Source organism: Budorcas taxicolor, chromosome 21, assembly GCF_023091745.1.
Source record: "Budorcas taxicolor isolate Tak-1 chromosome 21, Takin1.1, whole genome shotgun sequence".
NCBI classification, from domain to species: Eukaryota; Metazoa; Chordata; class Mammalia; order Artiodactyla; family Bovidae; genus Budorcas; species Budorcas taxicolor.
The window spans coordinates 65118008-65144758 of NC_068930.1; the positions used below are offsets into that span (position 1 = coordinate 65118008).

Here is a 26751-nt window from a genome sequence, read left to right on the forward strand (position 1 = left end):
TTAAGCTTATTCAAGTATATCCTGATTGTATAGGATTCTAAGTCATCTGTGGTCTACCTGCCTACCTTTCTTGGAAGGGAGGAAACCAGGAAGGAAATTTTCACTTGCCTTAGAAAGCTTGTGGAAAAGGGATAACATTGCCTTGTGGAATTTTACAGTCTTAAGAAAATACTTTCCATGTTCTACCGTTAAAGATACTAAAGCCGACATAAGAAACCAGCAGTAAAGTAAATCACTGTTGACATAGGAAGTGTGAAGACTTACTTCAGATGTTCAGTTTCCCTAGGAAACAAGGAAGGAAAGGTATTAGGGGAGAAAAACTAAATGTTCTCAGGAATAAGACTAATAATTTATCATTTCAAGGAGTCTGTATATATAGAATAATTTAGCCTCAGAATGTGTTAAAAGCTTTAAGAACAATGAACTCTATAAACCTGAGTTACTTAAAGATGGAATTGCAAAGATTTTTGCCAAAGAGATAAATTAGATTTTCGGTATAATGTCTTGAGTTGTTACCTACCCAGGGAAAATGTTCATGTGATGAAATGGCCAGGAAACCTACCTAAAAAGATGCTTTTGTGGGGATGAATAGTTGTGAGGTAATAGCAACTAAATTAAGTGTTCTTAAAGAGGTTTTAATTTATTTATGGTAGATTTTTGTTAGGTTTTTCTTTCAATTGAAAACTGATAATCTTTAAATTGGGGGAAAAGTTAATCATTATTGCATGGGCTTCAAAGCCTTGTGAAGCCATTTTAGTACCTTAAGCACAATCATGACATTGTGAAATAGAGGATAGCATTTTTTTGAAGCAGCAACAAAATTAAATATAGTCTAGATTTAGACCTATTTTTAGTCTCTGTGCTCTGATAGGAAACTTATTAATGGCAGGTTATTTCTATTAAACATAATTACTGTTTTATATCTCCCACTTCATACTTGGTTAAATGTAGCTGAATCAAGAATGTTTAATGTCAGCATACATACTTGTTGGTTGTTTAACACTTTCAACTATATTTAAACAGATGCCTTTATTGTAAACAATGTGCAGAGTAGACCCCTCCCCTGCCCTGGCCCCTTGGATTTCAGTAAGAACCAAAGTTGAACTCTCTAAGCTTTAGGACTTTAAACTTTGAATTAATTGCCAACGAGATTATGTTCAAGTGAACTTAATATTTTGCCATAAATAGAGAACACTGTGTATCATTTAAGCTTTTGTTAAAGACTCAGATGGTCATTAAGAGCATCTGTTTCACTAGTGTGGTGCTAGAGTGTTTTGGAGATCTGAGTTTTGTCCTACTAGGTGAAGCCAGACAGCTTTGTCTTCTTGAGTTTTTGTGTGCATGCCTGCTTTTTATACTTTGTCTTCTCCTGTTACAAGTTGTTATACTTTCATTTTTTTCTCCATACCCCTCCCTCCCAGACCTGCCCGCCCCCACCCCCTCCCCCCCCCGCCCGCCCTTTAAAGATTGTTGTCCATTTTCAAACTCCCAGGAAACTGGAACTCAGGTTACTGAGCTTATTAGGGTTTTGATTGACTTGCAAGAGCATATAGGGCCCTAAGAGAGTTTTCTGTATACGTCAAATGCATGAGCTTTTAGTGCTTTTATGTGACTTTTGACTTCTTTTTATTTGGGCTATCTGTCATGTTCCATATATTTGGTTTGCTCTAAATAATTGCTGAACAAATTAAACTGGTGAAGGAAAGGAAGTATTGGTCTATGGAGTTGGACTGCGTATTTACTTTTCTCTCTGCATGTGTTCATATTTATGTGTATTATCTCTGTTAACCTTAAGTTTATACATGAAGTTTATTTAAAATTGTGGTCATACTCTGACTTTTCCAACTAGTATCTGAATTCAGTAATGATGTCAGTTTGCTTTCTGAGGTAAAGTTTCTGGTGAGAAGTTTGACTTCTGTCACCTCTAAAATGGGTTTTGTAGAAAAGTATATTGGATTGAATTTTTTTTTTTCAGTCTTATGAAGTTGAGTTACACTTTAGTTTTAAAAAGTTTGTTTCAAAAACATTTAAAAATAGATACTTGGTTATGATTGTGTTTTCTGAATTGAAAACTTGATTTTGTGCTAATTTGAATGGAATTGAATTCCACATAGAAATCACATTGCTTTGTTAATCTCATGTTAAAGATGTTTGCTTCTTTGTTATTGAAATTCAGTGTTTGAAAAAAATCATGAGGCCTTACTTAAGTATTCAGTTTAATTTTTGCTATCTTTTAATTTGAATTAAAAAGCATAATGTATTGGATACTATTTTTGAAATTACTGATATAATATGTGTATATTTAGTGATCCTGCTTTTGTGGCTAAAGCCTTGGTGCTTTATTTCCATCAAAGCAATTTTGCTTTAATGGGTTATATTTTAGTGAGGTGGCTCTTTAAAGATAAGGCACTCCACTAGAATCATTGAACAAAATTATCAGTGATGTTTAGTCAACGTTTTTGAATTAAGCTGCTTTGGGGGTAATTTTTCGTAAAATTACTTTCTTTTACAGAAGAATTAAACTTGCCTAGTAGTTGCTAAACTTGTGGAATTTAGTCTTTATGATTTTACGTGCAAACTGAAATTGCAGTTCTCTCTTGCTAAATTGATCTGTAACTGTCACGAAGCTTATTACATTATGGTGTTAATATCCAGCACAAAGCACTTAAATGAAATAAATAGCATGTTGTCTTTATCTTCAAAGGCATTATATTGTACTTCTAGCAAGTGCACCAACTGAAAAACAGCGCCTAGAATGGTGAGTATCAGATTAGACTTTACAAAACAAAAACAGTGCTTCAAAACGAATCAGATAGCCCCAGAACACAGTAGGAGACGGAAGTCCTTAAAACATCAAGTTTGATTTTGTTCATAAATGCAGCTTTACTACTTAAATGGAAGTTTTAATGGAAGTATAGAAATTTGGAGATCCATATACAACTTTTTTTTTGTTTGTCTTATAGAGATCCATGTATTATTTCTTAACTGTACTTAAAGTGCTTTCTTCTAGTTTACTGATTTTTTGTCTGTAAATATTTCTGGGGATGTCTTTTGTAACTTTCCTAGTTTGAAATGTGACTAGATTTGCTCCTCCCTGGGGTTTTTACTTCATTACTTTTGAGCTAGAACATAAGGTTTTAATTTTATCTATGGGAATTGAGACAGTTGAACTGCCCTTGTGTATTTAAGTTATCTTCATATTATAGCTTTATACAAACTTACTTGATTTTGTGCATTTTGTTTTATTTTTTAATTAAAAAATACTTTTCATTAATAATGAGTGACATTTGTTCAGGGTGGGCTTGGTGGAATCAAAAATCCGAATCCTGGTTGGAAGTTTGGAGAAGAATGAGTTTATTACACTGGCTCATGTGAATCCCCAGTCATTTCCAGCACCCAAAGAAAATCCTGACAAGTAAGCAATCCTCTAAAATCTAGATTCCCCATCTTTTCAGCTTTTGCTCATGGAAGTTTTATAGGCAGTTTTTAATAATTCAAGTCACTATTCTTTTGAGCACATCAGGGTCAGACCAGTGAATTCGAATTCTTCACTTTAGCAATATATTTTCTCCCCTTTTTATAGAGTGGTTTTTAGAATAGCTGCTATATCAAACATCAGTCTTTGCTTTTTGATTTTTTTTTACAAAGTGAAAATGCTTTGGTTTGACTTTGCAAAAGTTTGCTTTGTTGTGGATTCTGGGACATTAAAAACATAAGTTACTAAAAGCTACCTCACTTTATTTTAAGGGTCTTTTATAGGTTAATTTCCAGTTTGATTGTTGCTGTTTTATTAAGTATATGAAATTCTACTTTGCCTATAACCACTTTATTTGGTGGGCAAGGGGAGTTTTAATAGCTTTTTTTTTCAAAGATCATAAAATATTGGTAAATCACTTAAGTTGGTGGTGTGATAGAATAGCAGTTACTGTTTTTACAGATTAATTTCTTTTGCATTCATGTAAAAGAGTTGCCATTTGAGTTTTTCATAAATTTTTTCTGTTGATGCAATCTTAGTCATTAAAAGTCATTAAATGTTCAAAAGTAGCTGAATCAACCATTATTCTTGTTACTGCTGTGGTCAGACTTCATGCTACCTTTTCAGTAGAGTTTTAAAAGTTTAAGGAATTATATATTAAGGTCTAGTTCAATTTTTATATCTAGACTAGTTTTGTTTCAGATTTTTCTAAATGTCATTAATTTATGTAACTTTCTTGATTGTTGTAACATTTGTAACTTTCTTGATCATATGTAACATTTCTTTGATCATTAAAAACACTGGCTATTAGTACATAGATAATGAGGATATTTGTCGTAGGACTCCAGTTTTTTATAAAGCAGTAGAAATACAGAGGGCAGATGTAGAGGAGACAGTTGAGTTTTGATGGAGTTTGGTTTATAACTGAGTTTGCTTGTGTATTTGTATTCTGAGTTTTTCCATGTACATCAGATTGTGAAGCATATTGATAACTGTTTTCATGAAATCCTGATAAATTATTGTGATACTCTTTATTTTACAGGGAAGAATTTCGCACGATGTGGGTGATTGGGTTAGTGTTTAAAAAAACAGAAAACTCTGAAAATCTCAGTGTTGATCTCACCTATGATATTCAGTCTTTCACAGATACAGGTATATTTCTCCTTGGATAATCAAAACATGTACTTGCATATTTGAATTGTCTTCATTTATACCATAGTAGAATTTGTAATAACTTGGGAATTTGTAATTACTTGGGGATATTTTACAGTGATCATCAAAATAACCTTAATATTTTTGGATTAGGTATTAGTTTCAGTAATGTCTAATACGTTAAATAATTTTTTCCTTTTGTGGTATACCTAAAATTAAACAGTTGAATCACTTTAAGTTGCCTATGATTACTTTATGAAATTAGAAATAGCCTGGATATTTGATTCTCTTAAAAGACTAGAGTCTGTGTCTGATTGCCTTAATAGTCCTGAACCTTAGAAAATTTTGAAGCTAAACTTTGGTGAAATGAGGTTATTTATCCTGTGAATTATAGACTCAAGTTTTAATTCATGAATGTGCTTAGTCGCTCTATTGTGTCCGACTCTGCGGCCCCATGGACTGTAGCCCTCTAGGCTCTGCCCATGAGGATTCTCTAGGCAGGAATACTGGAGTGGTTGCCATTTCCTTCTCCAGTTCATGAATAGGGAATACGATATGAGTTACATTTTGGATTGACCTGAGATAGAAGGTGGTATGGTTTAACTAAAACCTTACTACTAGAAGTAGTTGGCAGAAGCTAAGGTTCTACAGAAGTAATAAATCATGTAGAGATACTTGGACTAGAAAATTTTTTGTGCATTATACCTTGTTGAACTGCTTATCACAGTTTGTACTCAAGAGCCATCAAGGTTTTATAGCATATTGGGGAAAGAAATATTTGGTTGTCCTGTATCTTGAAACGTTTTAATGGAATACTTTGTGGGATTTTCTAACAAAACAAATGTAACATGTTGAAAACTTAAGTTCTTGCCCTTGTCTCCTTTAGCGTTAAATCTTTTTAATCTCAGGTGGGAAATGAGATCTGGCAGCTGTGAATTTACAGTTGCTCAAGTTAGAAATCTTGCAGTCTTTGAATCCTGTTTTCCCCATACTTGGTATTAACCTATTAAAAAAAAAATCTTGTCCCTATTTTCAGAGTACATTGAGATTCTTGCTACTATTTGCTATTTCTACTGCTTTTACCCAAGCCTCTTACCACTGGTCTTTTGGAGTACTGCCATTGTTGTACTTTTCTTATTCTGCCCTTCATCTGTTCTCAGTCAGCATCCAGATGATACTAAGCTAAATCATGTCTCACCTACTAAAAGCATACCCTTCTCACTCTGAATCAGTCCATATCCTTACTGTGGTTTGCAAGCCTTTATGTGACCAAGTCTTCTCATTATGACTCTGTATATATAAAATTTCTTTATATATGTATATAAAACTTATAATAAGTTCAGAATCCTTTATCCCTGTGTCTTGAGGTCAGGAAAGTAATAAAGTAATAATTCCAGTGGGGAGCAACATTCTATAGTCAAAGACAGTAATATTTCTATACAATATTTACATACAGTATAGGTACAAATAGTTCAGCTCAGAATTTGTCTTTGGGGATTTTAGGATTACAGGTAAGGGCCTACGGATCTTCTACTTTTCCTTCTCCCCATGGCCTTTTTGTCATTCCTCAGACATCCCAAGCATGCTCAGGACCTTTTGTTCTTGGTGTTTACTCATTCTAGAAAGGATCCCACAAGGTACTCTGAGCTTATTTACCAGCTTTCATGTAGTCTCCACTCACATGTAATCTCTCCCTGCTAAGCTTCCTGTTTTCTTCCCCTACTCAGTTTTTTCCTCCATAGCACTTATCACCCATCTGATATGAAATATACATTGCATTTTATTCTGTTTGTTTCTCCACTAGAATGAAGTTTGAGGTTTTTTTGGTTTCTTATTTCCTGCTATATTCCCCATATCAAGAACATGTGATATTTTCCATTTGGATACTTTCTGACTTTTGATTTATTGCAGTTGTTACATACTTGGTCTAGAATTTTAAATTATATTGCTAGCATAAATAGAATCCCAGGGACAGGGGAGCCTGGTGGGCTGTCGTCTCTGGGGTTGCACAGAGTCGGACAAGACTAAATTGACTTAGCAGCAGCAGCAGCAGCATAAATAAGTATGAATTTAAGAAACCTCTTTTCTCCAATTCTGTCACTCCTTGAGGAGCTAACTCTTTTATTACTCTTAAGAGTTATTACACTGGAAGAATTAATATATTCTGTTTTTATTCATTATGTGTACCTTGTGGTAAAAGACATTTATTAGAGTTTGCTCAGGCAATGAATTATGTCAGATCAGAGATGACATTTTGACCAGATAATTTTACTGATAGGCAGTATTAACGAAGAACGGGTTCCTACTTTAGAATAGCTTCTCATGAATGAGTTTAACTGCCTTTATTAGCATGTTTCTTTTGCTTGTAACAATTTCCTAATTTGTATAGTTTATAGGCAAGCAATAAACAGCAAGATGTTTGAGGTGGACATGAAAATCGCTGCAATGCATGTAAAAAGAAAGCAACTCCATCAACTACTACCTAGTCATGTGCTTCAGAAAAAGAAAAAGGTAAATTTAGAAAGTACTTAAAAAGCATTACTAATCAATGTTTTATGTATCCAGCCTATCAGTATTTCAGAATTTAGGCTCAGTCGATCAGTTGTATTTGAAATACAGATCACAGCATTTTGAAAATCTCTTACATGGGGAAATTCCATTATGTGAAACTTCGCTCCTAATCAGTTACTTACACACACTTCCTTCAGACTTCAGATTAGTTGAAGTACCTCACAGCATTATTTTATGTATATATTTGTGTTCTCTTTTCAGAAATCTCTTCTTCTTATCAGTTTAACATCACACATTAGTATGTGCTTTCCTTTGAAAAGCAAAGAAAGTTAAATTACATAATATGTAGATCAAGTAAATTATATGACTTTTTAAATGAAAATGATTTTATTTTATAAGAATTACATGTGTATATTATTTAAAAATTAGAAGTTATTATAAGCTGACTGGCAGTGGTAACCAGAGGTAATATTTTGTATTATGTTCTTCTGTTGTTGATGCTTCCTGTTGGATAACTTTTGTTAGCCACTTTTTTCTTATTTGAACTTATTATAGTGTACTTATTAAAATTTTAGTGCAGAAATAACATTTTTACTTTAAGTGGTTTCCAAAGTGTCTTATTTTTAAAATGAAATACAGCAGTGAAAATACTTGAGCTCAAGGTACATATGTTGGGTTAAAAGTACAGATAGTTAAAAGTACAGATATTCATAGGTTTGTAATATATTTTTTAAGATAGAATACAAAATAAAAGTATGTATTACAGGATAAGGACTGTTACCTTCTGGATGATGGTTTATTATCTGGGCCTGGGATTGGGAAGAAAGGGAAGAAGTTAACACACAGTTCAAGTTCAGGCTCCACTGCCTCCTAGCTGTGAGACTTGGGCAAATTGTATTATAAATATCATGTTCTTGATTTGCCTTAGAATTGTGGTACTTTTACCTACCTTATTATGTATTTTGTGAGGATAAAATATGCCTAAATCTGTAAAATTAGTGCCTGGCACATACTGAATCCTCAGGTTTGTTTCTGTTACCACCACCATCATTATTATTCGTAACATACAGGTACTATTTTGTTAGGTGTAAAATACATAAAAGTATATTTCATTTTTAAAAATAGCATTACATTAAAGCCTTCATACACACTTATTTGTTACTCACTTCTCATGAATTATCAAATCTAGAAAGTGACAAAATATATTTCCTATTATTGAGCTTATTTTTTGTCATAAAGTTAACAGAATTTATCATTAAATTATTTTATTTTTAAAATAAAAGTTTGTCCTCTGTACCTTGGTGTCACATTATTAATGGATTTAAGCAACTATACTTGCATGTGTGTTTACTGCATACAAAAATATATAACCATTTTATGTGTTTTTAGAAGTGAATGTGCATAATTAGATTATGTTCTTCCATGCTTAGCCATTTTAGTGAAATAGAAATATTTATAAAGGAAGTAATTAGGTTTTCCTGAACCTTTAATTCAGATTAAAAACTGAATTAAAACCTTTAATTCAGATTAAAGACTTCTAAAACTCCTGTTTACATGGCAGTGTTATATTTGGAACAACTAGCTTGTAATTAAAGTAAATTAATTTTTTATTCTATTACTTAAGGTAGTATCTAGATAAAATCTTCTCAGTTATAAAATGTATCATTAGTGATCAGACATTTATTTAGTCCAAAAATTGTATCAAATAGAGTTTAACCACAGTCTGACTGCCGATTTCACCTGTCTCAACATTTTAGTGTATATCTATTTAGACTCTTAGTGCATGTATGTAACCCCAGATCATGCGGTATTTTTTAAGAGGTTTTTAATGATACCTGCTCTTTTGTGACCTGCTTTTTTGGGGTGCTTTCAACTTTGTGACCATTTAGCCAGATTATATTACAAGTACTAAGTGTCTGGTTGGTATTTCTTTGTATGGCTATAGTATGATTAAATCTCATCTTCCCCATTTGGTCAGTATTGATTTATATACACAAGTGGTATCTCTGAGGCATTCACTCAAAGATTAGGTTACCTTGTCATTTGGGAATTGGAGTAGGTATACATGCGTTGTACACACACACAGGCGTACACATACATATGGGGTATGAGTTTTTTTTCATAATGCAAATTACTTCCATTAAAATGTTTCTGTAGGTGAGTGAACACAAACTAAAAGCGTTCTGAAAAAAATGAAGAAATCAATTTGATGTTATAATAGTGCTGATTGCAGAAACAGAAACTTTAAGTTAATTTAAAATCAGCTTTTATCCCAGAGCACTGTTTATAGTTTTTTAGCTTTTGGTTTTCCTGCAATGAGTAACTTGTTTTGAATGCTTTGTTAAGAGTCAGGACCAACATTTGGATTTACATGTGGTCATTAAGTTTTCACGAAATTATTTTTGGTTTTATTTTAACAGGATAGTTTATACTATTAAATATACCATGTTAAAATCCTAAGCTGCAGATAGAGCTTTGGCAATCTCTTGCTTTTCAGAGAGGCTCATACAAATAACTAGGAATAGGCACTGAATTGTACTACTTGATGATTTTTTTTTTTAAATCAACACATTTTTTATCTTTGTTGTAGAACAATTTGAACTCTACAAACAAAAAATTACTTCTAATCCCACTAGCCAGAGATACTCATTGTTGCTATCATCTTTTACTGTTGAAGTGTGTGTGTGTTTATAGTCCTTTGACTTAATTACGTGCATCTTATTTAAAGTGCTTTTTAATTTGAGGTGTGTCTTACATGGTGTGTATGTTTAATATATCATTCCTCCCCCACCCCCTACCCCCCGAGGAACTGTAGTTAAATTGAGGACCCCAAGAAGTCAGAAAGTATGTGTCCCAAAGCTGCCTTTTATATTTTGGCATGACACTTCTGGTTATCCTAACCTTATTGATTTGTGCTTTTCAGTAGAAGTCATTTTAAAGGATGTTCATGTTTCAGAGATCTGGATAACATAAAGGTATAATTGACTAAATACTGTATTAATTGCAGCATTCAACAGAAGGCGTCAAGTTGACACCTCTGAATGACAGCAGCCTCGACTTGTCTATGGACAGTGACAACAGCATGTCTGTGCCTTCACCTACTAGTGCTATGAAGACCAGTCCGTTGAACAGTTCTGGCAGCTCTCAGGGGTAAGGACAAAGGGAAAGGAAGTGGAGTGTCTGTTTGAATAACCAATTTCTTAAGCTGAAATACCTACTGCCTGTGGTGAACTACATGGTGTGCTAAGGAGAACCACAAAGAGGGACGCAGTCACATTTCTGTCCTGGAGATGCTTAATCACCTACGTAGCAGGGGGTAAATATGTGAAAATACTGGCGATCTTCCAGAGAAGATTTATGTGGGCTTTTTTTAGTGGAAATTTCTTTTGAAGAATTGTCTCTTCAAGAGCATGTAAAGCAGCTTCCCTGATAGCTCAGTTGGTAAAGAATCCCCCTGCAATGCAGGAGACCCTGGTTCAATTCCTGGATCGGGAAGATCCCCTTGGAAAAGGGAACAGCTGCCCATTCCAGTATTTTTGGGCTTCCCTCTAGGCTCAGCTGGTAAAGAATATGCCTGCAACGCGGGAGACCTGGGTTCGATCCCTGGGTTGGGAAGATCCCCTTGGAGAAGGGAATGGCTGCCCACTTCAGTATTCAGGCCTGGAGAATTCCAGGGACTGTGTAGTCCATGGGGTTGCAAAGAGTCAGACATGACTGAGCATCACAAAGCAGCTAAACATTTTTATCTTGAAGAGAAAACATGGCTGTGGTGGCAAAAATTAGAACGAAAAAGCCATATTTATGTTTTAACTTCTGTAAATCTTCATAGTGTATCATTGCTGACTTTTTTTTAATGGATATACTACTGTATTTTCAAAGGGAGCTGTTTATTGTAGATTTTGGGGGCGCTGCTGGTATTTTAAATTGTGATGGTTACATTGATCGTTTGTTTAGTGAGTTGGTACTTAAACCAGGAACACTTTTCTAAATGCATGTTATATATATATATTTTAGAAAAGAGCAGTTTTAAAAATTGAGTTGTTAAGGTATATTGTGAAAGAATAGCCAGCGGCAAAGATGTAGGTTGGGATGAATCTTTGGATTAGCATGAAGTAGAAAATGCCAAGGTGCAATAGATAACGGGGATTTAGTTTTCTTCTCTTTGGCTTTGAATATGTGATGTGTTTTTAGGCCATTCATACATAATCTGAAGTCTTTGGGCATCGGCCTGGTCCTTAAATCTTGCAGTTTTAAAGCAATTCTGCATTTGTATAGCATTAACTTCCAGATTCGTATTTTTAATGGTTTCATCTGGGGTTTTTTTGTTGTTTTTTGAGTGAAGAAGCAAAAATTTTAATAAGAATTTTGGAAGTTGTATAAAAACCTTTGTGTACTTTGAGTTTTTTCACATGTATGTAAAATAGATCTTTGCTCAACCATTTACTATGTACTGTCCTTTGCTATTTTATTTGCTATTTCAGGTTTTCTCTTGTATCTGTGGTGGTTCTCTTTTATTCTTTTCTGTTTAATCATTAGATGCTTGTGCCTTTTCAGGGCTCTCTTTTAGTCCTTTATGCCTTCTCTGTATTCGCTTTGAGGGTGTGGCATCACCCACTCCCTTGACCTCATGTCCTCCCATGTACCAGTGAGCTCAGAACTTTAATAAGCTGACTGCTCTCGCTGCTTGTGCGTGTCTTGTAAGCATCAGAAATCCAGGTCCTCTAGTTTTGCCCACCTTGACATGGTGTTCAGCAGTTGGAGAGTGTAAGTTACAGTGGAGGGAGAGTGAGTAACGGGAGATACAGGGTTTACTTGAGAGAGAAAAGTTAGAGATAGGAGAGTGAAGGAGGGGTGATTTGAGTTTCCTGAGACAAAGGGTGAGTGGGATCCGGAACACTGAAGGAGAGATTGGGTTTTGAGATCATTTGTTGTTTTATCTGGGCCGCTGGATGGCCTTTTAGGATTTCATGAACCCTTAGGTTTTGCATGTCGAATCTTATTTCTTAGACCATTTCTTGTTTTACAGCTTTTGATGGTATTTTTTTATACCCCAAATCATTTAAGTCAGTTACCCTAAATCAAACAAGAATAGATCTTTTTTTTAGCTCCTCTAATATGGTAGTCATTGGCTATATGTGCCAGTTTAATTAATGTTAAATGAAATCAAACATTCTGTTTCCCATTAGCTGTATTTCATGTGCAGAGTAGCTACCTGTGTATAGTGGTTACCATACTGGTTAGGGTAGATACAGATCATAGTTACAAAAATTCTGTTGAGCAGCACTGTTTTAAAATGTTTCTGTGCTTCTGATTGTTGATTATATTTTGTTAGTTACTGATGTATACATATGTATGAGAAATAAAATGAAAGAATCAATCATTTACTTTAAAAATAACTTCACATATTAGATTTTGTTACTGAGTTTTATTTATCTGTTTGCTCTTTTTCACTTTTTAATTTTTGTTCCCCATTTTTAGCAGAAACAGTCCTGCTCCAGCTGTAACAGCAGCATCTGTGACCAACATACAGGCTACTGAAGTTTCTGTGCCACAAGTAAATTCCAGTGAAAGCTCAGGGGGTAAGGAGATGCCAGATAAGGAAATAGTTACATTATATTTGGTTTTAGCCTTCATTTTGAAAAATGGCTTTGTTTGTTATGTAGTTTGAATTTAGTTTTTTAATACCATTGTTTTTATTTCCCTGTAGAGTTAAAAAACATAACTTGGTGTTCTGTAATTTAGCGCTTATGTATTTATATACTTACTACTTAGGTACATCGAGTGAAAGCATTCCTCAAACTGCCGCACAACCAGCCATTTCATCACCACCAAAGCCTACGGTCTCCAGAGTTGTTTCCTCAACACGTCTGGTAAACCCACCACCGAGACCTTCAGGAAATGCAGCAGCAAAGATACCTAATCCTATAGTAGGAGTCAAGAGGACATCCTCACCTCATAAAGAAGAGAGCCCCAAGAAAACCAAAACAGAAGAGGTATCTATATTTAGTCAGTCTTGAGAATAACCACCTGGCCCGTTTTGATATCCAGTGGAAGAAAACGTTGTGAGCCCAAATTGAGAAGCAGCAAGGAGGAAAGCTCTTAGATCATTTTAGATAGTGCTTCAGTGCTGCAGTTTGCTCTTTTACCCTTTGCCACTCTTTTCAGTAGCTCACTCTTTCATATAGCTGTGTTTCTTGTTTAAGTTTCTGTGCCATGTCTAGGCTGTAACATGCCTTAGCATGGGTTTGCATGTCATCTTCACGTATTGCTCTCTCATAGTTGCGTCTTTCACATGTGCCAGTTCTTCAGTAGTCCCCTTGCAGACAGTTTTCTGCTTCTGTGCTCTGTATTCCAGGTGGAGTTTTGGAGCTTCTGCACTGTACTTGGTATCAAAGGGTCACTGAGAGGTTCTCAGGGAATTCTTACTGAATGCCTGGCCATAAGTTGCCACATCAGATTAGTTTTTGTACCTTGAATGATCGTGATTATATCCTCCAGCCCTTTAGGAAATTTTCTAATAGTACTTGCACTTTTCACAGTGGTTGGTTTACCTCGTCAAAGTCTCAGTTTTAGGAAAACTGTTAAAAATGTACATTGATTTTGGTGTTTATCTTAAAATAGAAGTAGCCTTGTAACACACTTTCATTGTTCCCTGGAATCACTCTTACTGTGTTTTCCTGTTAAATGAGGCATTCACCATTGTCCCAGAGATGACAGCCCAAGACAACAATTTTGTGAAGATTTTTGGCTGATAACTTGTTATTTACGAACCTGCTCGTTAAGGTGAAAGTTTCTTTAGAATGGTGGCAAGAAAGGAGGGGTCTTATATTATATAGTGATTTGATTTTTAATGGTGAAAGATTATTGTCTCTAAAAGTGTTATTCCAAGCTTAATCTGAATCCTTTTGGTTTAGATTTTTTGGAAACAGTCACTGTTAACTAAATATGAATAATTGAATGAATTTTGTCACTCTGACAATGCTAAATGAGAATGAAAAATGGGTATAGTATATCATGTTTTGTACCATGTATTCTGAAACACATCTGTCTCTGTAATATCTCAAGGCAAGTTGATTTTCAGCCTCAGTTTTTTAGATTTTGTTGTTTTGATTTTGCTTTTTAAAATACAGATTTTAGGGCTTCCTCCAAATACACGGAATCAGACTCTCCAAGAATTAGACCTACTAATGTTTTTATTAAAGACCCCAGTTCTACATGATACTGTTGTGCAGCAACCTAAGAATATAGTTTTGATGTAATACCACTTTGTCTAGTGATGCTTGTTTGGAGTTGTCAGAGCATTTCACAATTCATGTTTCTTTTTGCCTGTAAGGTATACGTAAGCATAACTCTAGATACCTATCATTCTGTTGCTTCATGTCAATGGCCGAATTCCTTTCCCTGTGAGAGTTCCAAAATATGTATCAGCACAATATTTAAAATTTCATTTGTACTTACCTTGGTAGGAAATACTCTGTTTCATGTCTAGTTCAGGGAGGCAATAGGAATATAGAATTTTTTAACTTCATACAGAACAATTTAAATACACACACGAGATCATTTAATTTTTAAATAAAAATTCAAATATATACAAGAGTACCCATCATGCAATTCCAAGCGTAGTGAATTCAGCCAGTCCCTGTACCCTTAATTCTTTTTGCTTTCCATTTCTGCTGTACTTGGATTATTTAGATGCAAAATTCAGGCTTCAGTCACATTATTTCATTAGTATTTTTAAAATCATGTATCTAAAAGGTAATAATTACAGGAAAGAAATATAAGGAAAAAAGCCCACCTTAAAAAAAAATGAACAATCAGATATCTAGTGAGTACTCAAATGCCCATGATTGTGTCATTGATTTTTTTTAGTAGTTTTTGTTTATTAAACTCTGTAAGTAAGATCCTTAATTGATTTTTCTTAAGTATCTTTAAAAATACAGGTTCATTGCTGCCCTCTCCTCAGTATAATTTTTTGTTCTATGTATTTTCTCACAGTTTGCATCTTACTTAGGACAGCTTCGTGGAGTTGACTAACAGAATTTTAAGATAATGAATGGATCTTAGAATTTTAGGTTTTCTCATAGACTGATCTCCTTTCCCAGAAGAGGAACTTGAGGTTCAATAACCTTCCCATTTATAAAACTAATGAAAGTCAGAGTAAGGATTAGAACTCAGGCCTAAATGTCATGGTACTAAAGGTGAAAAAGTCTGTTACAGATGCTTTGATTTTGAAGGTCTCCTACTAGGTGCTTCGTTATTTGTTAATGAGTACTTAGTATTAGAGGTTTGAGTAAACCAGAAACAAACACTGGCCTACTCAGTGATGTACTAACGTGTACAGATATGTTAGGTATCGTCAGGTAGTTTAGTTTTGCTTTTTGCTTAATTTTTATAATATGCTAAATCTTTTTGGTAGAAATGTAAAATAAATATAGAAAAGGTTTGCCTTATCACCTGAATTCTATGGCTAAATGCTGTTCTGTATGTGTATATGTATGTGTGTAGATATGTATATATATAATTTTTAAGTTATGGAAAATTTCAAACATATACGAAATTGTAATGAACAAGTTATGTTTACGTCACTTAAGTGTTAACAGTTAACAACTCAGGGCCAGTCTCGTTTCATCTACAAATCTACTCTCTTGCCCATTGTTATGAAGCAAATCCCAAGCATGTTGTTTCAATCATAAATATTTGTGTGATTTTATATTGGTAAATATACTGATAACGTTTGTGTATATGTATGTATACATATATATGTATACACCTATCTTATATTTACTGATAGTAATAATAATTCTATAGTGTCACATAGCCAGTCAGTATTGAAATTTGCCCAGTTGTGACTTAAGTTACTATTTTTTAAGTTTGTATGTTTGCAGTGTACAAATAAAAGTCCTTAAGGGAATTGGTTGATACTGGTGTTAAATCTTTTCTGCTCTGTAAGTTAGCTGTGTTTCTTATGTCTTGTTTTAAAGCCACATTTACAAGTAAATTTTAGTTCTGCCTAGTAAGGAGCGCAGAGAAGTTAGGGTCAAAATTGTTTTTCTTCGGAAAGTGATGTTTATTCCAAGTCACTCACTACGGGAATGAGAAAATACAGCCATTTTTGTTTTCTCATTTCTCCTCTTTACCAAAAATAAGTTGTTTGCTTTAAATAGAATTATAATAAATTAGGGAGGAAAAAAAGACCTGAGAACATTTTTCAGGCTTCCTCCAGGATGTTAAACACTAAGCCAAGGGGATTCTGTGGTTAAATTAAGTTTGGGAAAATTAAAAAGAGACAGTCTTCCTATAGCTTCTCAGAACCTTTTATGTACTAATATATATGAATCTCCCAAAAAGGAGGTGATAGTATTCCAAGTTCCTATGTTTGATCAATGAGCTCTTTTTTTCTCTTCCTTACAAAAAAAGGATTCTATGAACTCCATAGTTTGGGGAATATACTTCTGTCCATGACTGATTAACAATGACAGTGTTCCTCATGTTCTTTTTAAAGCTGAATCTGTTAACGTAAAAAAAAATTTAAGCAAACCAGCAATCTGTTTTAAGGACATACTTAATCTTATAGGTTAATTATTTTATACTTTAAAAATTTTTATAAATCATTGGCAAAAAGCAATCTAAATTTTCGTTTTAGAGAATAAAGCTTTTTTTTTTTAAAAACAGGATGAAACAAGTGAAGATGCTAACTGTCTTGCTTTGAGTGGACATGATAAAACAGAAACAAAGGTATACTAATTTAGCCTCAGAATTCATATTCAGTTACTAGTCCAGAAGATGTGATGGAAACGTCTTTAGAGCACGGCACTGCATTTTGTTCTACAGGTTTTAGGTTGTTTTCAGTATTGTGTTCAGAGATGTGTTTGTTCCTTTTTAATACTCATTTATGGCATTGAAATTGAATTTCTCAAGCACATGAAGTCCTCCTAGAGGTGGGGGTATCTGGTGGGCACTGAATGGAATAGCATAGTGAGATGTTACTGCCTGTAATGGAATTTGTATTTAAGTAGAGAAGATAAGAGATAGATGTGGTGGATTACATTAAAATGAAAGCAGTTGATGGTGATGAGAGGCAAGACTACAGAAATAATAAAGACATCACAGAAGGGAGAACAGAGTATTTGGAGTGATCCTTGAAGGATTCATAGGGTTTGGGGTAGTAGAAGATGAGAAGGTCATCTCACTCTTGAGGTGAGAGTGTGGTATATTTACAGAGCCAGGTTTTGGCACACAGCTCTGGCTAGAACCTGGGGTGCAGGGGGCTTGAATCAAGGTAGACGGGATGGGAAAGATTGGTGTAGCCAAGTATTAGATTTCGAATATAATTTTTTTCAGAAATTGAAGCGTACTGAAGGCTTTTAACTTTATTCTCCTTGTAGAAAAATTGCAAATCTTCCTCCTTACCCGCAAATTATCTAGATCGATAGGTTAGCAAATATTATTTTGGTGTCTATAGGTTTTGTTTGTGCCTACATACACCAGTGCCTTCTGCTTTCAAATCTTTGCTCACTCTGTAAAGCAAGAAAAATAGTTATGCCATTGAGTCATCTGTAGATATTACTTATAGCTGCATTGAATGCTATTTTAAGGCTGTTAAACCCTATTTTATTCAACTAGTTGCCTATTAGCAATTATTTCTGTTAAAAAAGGGAAATTGCCCTTTGCTACAGTGTTGACTGTAGCTAAATACCTACCATCCATTTATGTTTATTTTATTAGGATAAATTAATGAAAGAGCAATTACTGGGACAAACAGGTGTTTTTAAAAGTTAATATGTGTTGCTAAGGTATGCTTCAGAGAGACTGCACTCCTCCATTGCTACTACACTATTTACCGTTTTCAGTGTCATAGGAGAAATTTGGTATTTTGTAGTTTTATTATTGTATATATTTTATAGAAATTCACATTTTTGTATGTTTATTTTCACTTAAGTGTACGTATCTCTGTTATTTCTTGTGCACTGCTTTGAAAAAGGCTAGGGCAGTGGAATGACACAGTTCACCCTGTATTTTCTGGTGATTTTCAGAGTAGAATCAGTGCATTGGTTATCTAGAAGGGGAATAGAAACCAAAAGGAAGGAGGACTGTTTTAGAGACATTTTCTTCTTTTAATTAAAGGCCTGAGAACAGTTTTTGTGCCTCTCGGTAATTTAATAATACTGAATTGGTGTTATTTTTTTTCACATAGCTTAACCTGAGCTTGGGTTTATACTCTGTTAATTATTGTCCGGGCAACATTTCATAATATGCATATATGTGTCTTTAATTAGTGCTTGTTTAAAATGTCCAAGTTGAAGTTAGTTGGAAAGTCATGAGATATTTTGACCATGCCTTATAAAGTTTAAGTAGGCAAATAGAAATTCATGTGTTATCTGAAATGGTTAAATAACCTACGAGGTTTGTTTTTTTCTTTTGATGATTAACCATTGGATGTGATAGATGGTTTTGTAATGTAGTCACATCTTTCTCTTGATCCCTCCTGTCTTCCAATTTGTCTTTTTTATTAACCACCAAACCCAGTTATGTTTTTTTTATCATTTTTTTAAGTCTCTTTCCTCCCCCGTCCTCTTTGTCTCACAGGAACAACTTGATACAGAGACAAGTACAACTCAATCAGAAACCATTCAGACAGCGACTTCTCTGTTGGCCTCTCAGGTACTAAGTGCAAAAAGCAAGGGGAATTTTATAAATGTTGTTAAGATTAGTGTCATATAATTAATTAAAGTGAGTACATCAGAAGTTTATTTATCTTTTTGAAAGTAAGTGCTCACCTACAAATATATTTATAGTATTCAGAGGTGGAGCACTGGTTGTGATGAAACCGTTGTTTTGCGAAGTCAGGATGCTAACTCATCCCCTTTTTATATTATTTGACATTGCAGATCATTTAAATCCTCACTGCACAATATGCAGTCTTCACCTGGAGGTTTTGTTATAAGTCAGAGAGTGAACTTTAAATTAGAACTTAAAATCCTTCTTCATAGATTGCTTTTAAAATGTTTTATTTTCAAAATGTGTTTCTGCTTCACTTTTCACTTCTGCTTTTCAGTTATTTATTTAGTGTAATCCATAGTTCTTTAAAGCTATTTTTTCATTTGTCCTAGAAATTCTACTGTGACAGTCCCTTGCGTACAGTAGACACTTGGACTCTTTTCATTAATTTGTGAACCTTCGTTTTGTTTGTGAAATAATTGTTTTCTTCTCGAATCCTTTCAAATTGAATATACTCCAAAGTCTAGGTCAGGCTCTGACATCAAGTAAATACGTGCTTTAAGTAGACATTAAACTGGTTAACCTCCACAAAGCTGCTGCCCAGTGGTGCTGCGGGACTGGCAGGACAGTCGGACTGTGCTGCTTTGTGGCTCAGTTATTTCAACGTGAGAATTTTAAGATGAGTTTTTGCTGGCTGGTAACCTTCATAGTTCCTCTTGATATAAATGCTATGATTACTTTCTGAAATGTTTTATTTTCATAACCTTTAGCTAATAAAAATTTTGTGGGGTGGAGTGGAGTAATTCCAACATTAGGAAGTGTTGTACTTGATACTGGTACACAGACAAACTTATTTATCAAAATTCAGTTTTGTGATTGTGACTGCATGCCTTTTGGTTAGCCACATTAATCTCTAGGGAACTATTTTCATAGTTTGTTTTGTTGACTTCATCCCTCTAGTGATTCATACCCTTGGGTGTTTGCCTTTTAGATGTTTTTATAAGGAATTAGAATTTTCTTTCTAATGAAAAGATCCCTAGAACCATTGAGAGAAAAATCACCAAGTTATATATATAATATAAAAAGTTATGTTGATTAAAAAAATTTTTTTTTCTCTCTTTATTTGGTGATAGAAGGGAGGTATTAATATTGTGACTGTGTCTAACAATGAATCTTTGAGATTAACTTGAAATATTTACAGATGAAATGATAGGATCTCTGGGATTTGCTTCAGAATAATCTGGGAGTAAAGGTGGGAGAACAGTGGATTGGCTTTGAAGTCAGTGATGAATACACGGGCATTTGTGATATAAGGCTCTACTTCTGTGTATGTTTGGAATTTTCCATAATTAAACAGTTTAAAATGCCATCTTGTTTTTTTTGTTGTTGTTAAAAAAGGCTTTGTGAGAAATTGTTTTTAACATAATAAAGCCGCCCTAAATTTTGAATAAATCAAATTGTTGCTCAGTTGTGTAGATTTAAATTTTAATTGACAGAGTCAGAAAATAATACATTCACTGGTAACTGCTACTGCTGCTCCTGTGTGTACAGTGAACTTTAAGTAGTCTCCCACATGGTGGTGCTCCAGTGCCAGTTAATATGACTGTTAGTGCTCTAACTGAACATGAACTTAATAAGTGTATGATAGGTTATTGTTTGGAAGACTGTGTTTATTAAAGCTGTTTTTGAACTTACTTAGTTTTTGTATATTGCTTAAAATGTTACCAAAATATTGCTCCTTATTTGAAAATTTCTACAAGTGTTAAAACAATTCTGTAGTAATAGTCATTTTTTTTGTGCTCCATTTTAACAACATTTTAGAGTGTTTTTAAGATTTTAATTCTTATGAGAAGGCCCTCTCCATTTCTTAGGAAGTAAAGCAGTGAAAAATCAATCCCATTGATAAGTTACAGTACTTTGAACAATGTTGTGTTCTTTGCTTTTATTCTCAGAAAACATCCAGTACAGACCTTTCTGATATCCCTGCTCTCCCTGCAAACCCTATTCCTGTTATCAAGAATTCAATAAAACTGAGATTGAATCGGTAAAAACAACCTCAGGGGTCCAGAAACAATGTCTGCCAGCTCAACCTGTTGTCTTCAAATGCTAAAAAAGGAGAACGGAGGGTGCAAGACTAGACATGACTGAAAGTGGATTGAGGGTTTTTTTGTGACCTCCCTTACTGGGCTAATCAGCACTTGATCGGAAGTCCAGGTTAGTATGTGAAGCCAGGAGTACTATTATTATTGTGTTAGCAACAGTTGCATTAACTATTTCAAAAAATTACTGCCTTTAAAAAAAAAAAAACCTCCAGCTCTGTTTGTATTCATAATCGACATCTGGACTGGGCTTATGTTTGCTGCATTGTTTGGAAAATTTGCAATACAAACTGGCATAAGAATTCTTTATTCTGATGATGCACTTTTATGTATTTTTTATTATTATTATTAGAAAGTAGAAATAATTTTAGATTTTCAGCTTGATGGATTTTCATTTTTTCCTGAAGAATTTCCTTTACCATTAGTCTTCAAATTGGATGCCGTTGCGCAGTGATGTACTGTTATGCTTCAGAGAAAGGATAAGAGTACATCTAGGTCAGTCCCTCTGAGGTAGCTGTAACCTTTAAAAATGAAATGTCAACACTAGGGTATATATTTGACATTGAAAGAAAAATTAGGAAATACTTCGTTTTGATGGGGTCATGATTAAGAAATGATATTGGTTTTTATTTATAGAATTGTTTAGAGTGCATACAAATCAGCGATCAGCCAGCGAATATTTTTCTTTGAGCTTGTTAAAGCTCCATATTCTTTTGCCTTCAATCTGTTGTCTTTGAAACCAAGCTTTTTGCTCCCTCCCTCTTCTTCCGTCCCCCCACCCCTTTTGCTTGTATGTGTAAGGTAGGACTTCTTTCATAAAAAAAACAAAATGCCAGTATTTTCTTAAGCCATGATGTGTAACCAGTGACTCTGTGGCTATATGGCACAGAACACTAAATTTTGGTCCCATGGCTGAAACTTTAGGGTGACTAAAAATAATGCCTGTGAAACATGACATCTATCTTGGATGGCCGTTTGATCTCTAAATATGAGGAATTTTGTACACTCCACAGAACTCCTGTCTATAGCAGAGTTGATTTTCAATATTAAATGTGGGCAAAAACACATTTTCTCCAAGAATTTTAAACTAATTTTTATTTTTAAATGGTTGATCAAAACTTGTCAGTAAATTTTACATGTAGAAACATTTAAAAATCATTTCTAGCAAGCACTTGACATCTAGTCAGCTCTCTACTCCTTTTTCCATTTTGTTTTATCCTATCAGTAAATAATTCCTCATAATTAAGCAGCAGAGCATTCATCTTTACAAATATATGAGGAAGCCAGATGTTGATAAACTTATTCTTTCTTAATCTGGACAAAGTAAACCTAACATTTTTCTGGTGAGCATGTTTTATGAATCCTCCATTGTGCTCCATTCTATCACATGTGCATTTTTCATGCTAAACTGCAATTACTTAAACTCTTCCCCGTTCCCTCTAAATTAATTTTCCAAAGTTGGAGTCTAGTCTTTTCCCCCTTAGGCTATGCATTAATTGAGGCTTTCTTTTCACCATACTTTGTAATGTCTAGTATACAGTATCTCTACTTCCCACATCTTTGCTCTGCACAGTCACCTTGCCCTTCCTCCCACCACCTAAGAAGATAAGATGATCAGACTAACAGGTGAAGTCTACAAGGTGTCTGTGTGTTTTGTGTAGCTTCAGAGTTAGATCGAAATTGCCAGGCACAGATTTAGTCTTGTCATTTTGTTTACACATTGGGGAAAAAGAATTCAGTTTATTAAACGTTTCATGTAACTGCACCCAAGTTTTGCCAAGCTGGGAACTTGGACCTTTTCTGTGTAGTGACTTTTTAATTCTAGTTTTCATAACCTGGAGATCAGACTGTTGCTTTCGCATGATGTACGTAGTGTCTCATGACTGGAGTTTGCTTTGTTTTATAGTATCTGTACTCCTTGTATTTTTCAAGAGCTATTTTGTAAACAGATGATGTATTTCTCCATTGAAAACACAATAAAAAAAAAAAAACAGCACAATCCCACAGTTGGCTGGTTTCTTTTGACTGACTTTTTTTGTTTTTTTCAGTGATACCATTATTGCTACTTGTAAGTTATAGTATAGCTCTAATTGAAGATTTGCTGAAGAATTTACTTTTGTTACTTTCAGGAAAGCTCTATATCTGATTAATTTTTGCCATTAATAGCAGCCTGATAATAATAATTGATACCTCACATAATCAGGTATTTGTTTTTCATATAATTGATCATTAGGGAGGAAAACATTGAATATAGTACTTCATAATTAATTTTCAGCTGACCCATCCTCCAAAATACTTGCTCTGTTTGTATAGACACCGTCTCTCTTCTTTGTATTTATTCCATGTAGATAGCGGTGTACGTACTGCTGCTGTGCTTCCTGTCAAAGCTGGTGGTTTTCAAAGCATTTGGTGCTTTATCTCTAATGTCAGCAGGTGGCACTGTTGTTTTTCAGTGAATTTAGGATCCTGCGTTTCTCATCTTATTAAACGCAGATCAGATTCTACTTTTCTTAAATCTTTAAATGGTCAACAAGGCATACATAATTTACGGGTTAGGAATGAGCTTTGTGTGCATGTGATGGTCAGCTTTTGGGTATGGTTATCTTAGGTGCTTTCGGTGGAGGGATTGACATCCTTACATTAAATTATTTCAAGGGATGTGCAGTTGTGCATATTTTCATCCCTGAAACTCCAGGTTCTAATACCTTTACTATATGTAAAAATAATATATGATTGCAGTGTGGAATAACCTTTTATTAAGGAACATTTAACTTTTGGGACTATTCAGTAAAAGAGAAACTTGTTAAAAACTACCCTTGACTCCATTGTTAACACCTGCAGAATAGAGCTTACCACACCTACTGTGATAAGACGCCAACGGGGAACTGGATATCGCAACCTTGGGAGTTTTGTCACAACATAGCCTTTTGACATTTCATGCATCTTGCTGAATTAGTAAAATGATAATTGAAAATGTGCTTTGTGGTTCTGGGTATATTCTGGAGTAAAGTGTGTATTTTTCTAATTAATACCTCTGTTTTTTTTCTCCACACAGAAAAATGTTTTAGAGCTCTGCATAGTATTAATTCTGGCTGCACTCAAGGTGGCAATAAATGATCAGCAGCTCCAAGTAGTAATTGATATATGAAAGGATAAATCATTAATATACACAAACTTGTAGACCAAGCCCTGGAAATATTAACTGTTCGTGCGCTTCAGTGCACTTAAGCAGAAAGATAAACTGTTTACCTAAAAAGGCATTGAACAGTCCTTTGGATATACTTTGGCCTATTTTAAAATAAAAGAATAGTACAAGGAAAATTAATTGCCTTTTACCCTGAATTGTATGTTTTGCTTTTTTAAAAAAAATTCTCCACTTTATTTCTTTTCTGTTAGCTTTTCTTCAAACCAAAATCACACATGGATGCTGTCTCAATTGCAGACCTGAACTTGGTGGGGGGGAGTGGGGGGTGGGGAATTGTGTGTTCTGTAATAAACATGACCTTCAGTCATAGAGAGACAAGTGGTCTGTTTAATTATGTGTAATATGTTTCTCATTTGTAAAATCAATTTATTCATTCTTACTCCGTACTTGTCAGTTTGAAAATTCTTGTGACATTTTATGTAGGTTTTGGCACCAAGAACGATGGCATCAGTAGTTCTGAGCCATGTATTGCAGAAGTGATTGTATGTACTTAATTCTAGAAATGATTTCAAATACTTGGAAAGTCATTTCAACTTCAGCTTTTCTTCCTTAGAGACATGCTTTTGTCTTAATGTTCTGGGAAATTCATTGCAGCTGATCAAACCATACACATTTGCTGAACGGGATGGAATTTTAAGTAACATTGTTCCTTTCCCAGTCCTGTCTCACTTCATAGGACTTTGCTTGAAAGGGTAGAGTTGCGGTTGTGCACAAGTTCCTGTTTCAGAAAGCTCACATTTATGTGATAGGTTGTGACTGTAATTGTACTTTGGTCATCTTTTTAAATGCTTCACGTTTTCAGATAGCTGCAAACCACATTTACAATGGGCACAGTTTTGTTTAGAGTTTTATCGAGTTTAGCCACCTAATACTTAAAATGTTGATGTTAAAAATAATCATACTTTACAATAATGTAAATAAGGCCATGCAGTCACTTTTTTCCTGTTTGGGATCTCTTCAGATTTCACTAATAGGTGAAATGAAGAACAGAACAGTTGGTGTGTGTGCTCCAATCAAAGCTTTGTAGTTTTTACTATGATATTCCCAAGGTACAAGATAATGCCTTATCAAAAATAGTTTCCTCCTTGCCACCCAGCGTAGAGTTTTTGTTTACACGTGTTATTTTTATTTTTTAGTGGGAAGAATGGATTTATGTTAAATCTTTCAAAGTCCTTAATGGGTCCCAGAATTGACCAGGGAAAGAGTTTGTTGGTTTTGTTTCAACTTTACAGAATAAACAGTTCTAGAAGCCCCAGAGCTGATTGACCCTGGCCTTGAACTTAACACTCAGGTCCTTTTCTACCTGAGCACAGAGATCACAGCCCTAAGACAATTTACCTAAGACACACTATAGCAAAATGCATTATTTAGAACAGTGTAAATTCAGTTGTAGTATCAGAATCTTAAAAACATAAAAATTTGTTTTACTTATAGATGTAGAATATTCTTCAAACAATTGTGTCAATAGATTGAAATATAAAACAGATTAAAAGGGAATTAAAGGTAAATCCTGATCTGTTAAGTCACAGGCTGAGTGGTATAATTAACAGTTCCAGTGATGAAGTATCACTAATCTAAGTACCATGCATCTCAATATTTAGAACTACCAAACATTATACTCAGTTTATAGTTAACTTGGGTGTTTTAAATTTCATATTAGTCATGTGAGTATGACCCAATTTTTAAAATGTATATATAAAGTCTCTACAAATAAGCTGTTTAGGAACGCTTCCATTAATTAAAGCTATTTTTTTGATTCAACAGATTTCAGTCCCAAAATATGTATTTAAAGTTCAAAAATGTCAGTTTTATGAGTTTCATTCAGGTCATTGCAGACATTTGTCTCAGCCCTGTATGTTTTCTAATCATGATATATGAGGGGTTATCAATTTTATGGAAAGGCAGAATAACAAAGTTATCTGTGGGAAGTAAAGTGATCTTGTATCACTACTGTGCCCCATTTCAGTCCCTGTACACAAACGTGGATGTTGAGTAGGTTGTTTTCAGGATTTTAGACATAAGAAAGTGGGTAGATGTATTTTAATATAATAACGTAAAATATCCCAACTTTGTGCTTATTCCTTGTGGATGCTGTCTTTCTCTTGGCACAACACCCTCCTTACAAACTTTCACACTGTGTGGTGCCTGGTGCTATGTGATTTCCAGAAATCTGGCATGAAAACTGGTCCTTGTTTGCGTTTTCTGACTGCAGTGGAGCTGTTAATAAAGAGATTGATGATAAAGTTGTCGAGAAGAGACAGTTGGGCAGAACTACTCCCCATGAGTGACAGAGGGCATGATCTGCCTTCACAGCCAAGAAAGCCGCCCCCAGCGGCGAGCCGACCGTGCCTGGACCCTGTGCCAAGACCATTAGAAGGAGCGTTAGCGTACTACTAGGTTACCGCAGCTCTTTAATTTAGACTTGGTCTCACATTTCCATTTTTAATCTATGTTTATGGCATGTTCAGGACAAATATATTTGTGAATGTGACACACTTCCCAACTGTAATTATCTTTGCAAACTCTTAAAAGCACTCATAATTCATTCTAATCTGATTTAGTAAAATTAGGTTTTATTTATAAAATATTAA

The 26751-nt window shown here is 34.4% G+C and overlaps 1 protein-coding gene across 3 annotated transcripts in view; it reads left to right on the plus strand.

The window, feature by feature from the left end:
* PAPOLA (poly(A) polymerase alpha) overlaps positions 1-24134 on the plus strand; it is a 54295-nt gene extending 30161 nt beyond the window's left edge. The window contains exons 13-23 of one of the 3 annotated variants that reach the window (XR_008201261.1): positions 2705-2758; positions 3296-3415; positions 4518-4627; positions 7017-7138; positions 10146-10288; positions 12617-12717; positions 12911-13131; positions 16811-16873; positions 18725-18799; positions 20809-21070; positions 24011-24134. Coding sequence is in view for 2 of the 3 variants with exons in the window: in XM_052660046.1 (XP_052516006.1) it covers positions 2705-2758; positions 3296-3415; positions 4518-4627; positions 7017-7138; positions 10146-10288; positions 12617-12717; positions 12911-13131; positions 16811-16873; positions 18725-18799; positions 20809-20904 (1105 nt within the window). In the remaining variant the exon portion in view is untranslated. Of the gene's footprint in view, positions 1-2704; positions 2759-3295; positions 3416-4517; positions 4628-7016; positions 7139-10145; positions 10289-12616; positions 12718-12910; positions 13132-16810; positions 16874-18724; positions 18800-20808; positions 23228-24010 lie in introns of those variants that run through there. The other 2 variants (XM_052660046.1, XM_052660045.1) reach the window with 2 other exon arrangements.
* The last annotated feature ends 2617 nt before the right edge of the window (positions 24135-26751 follow it).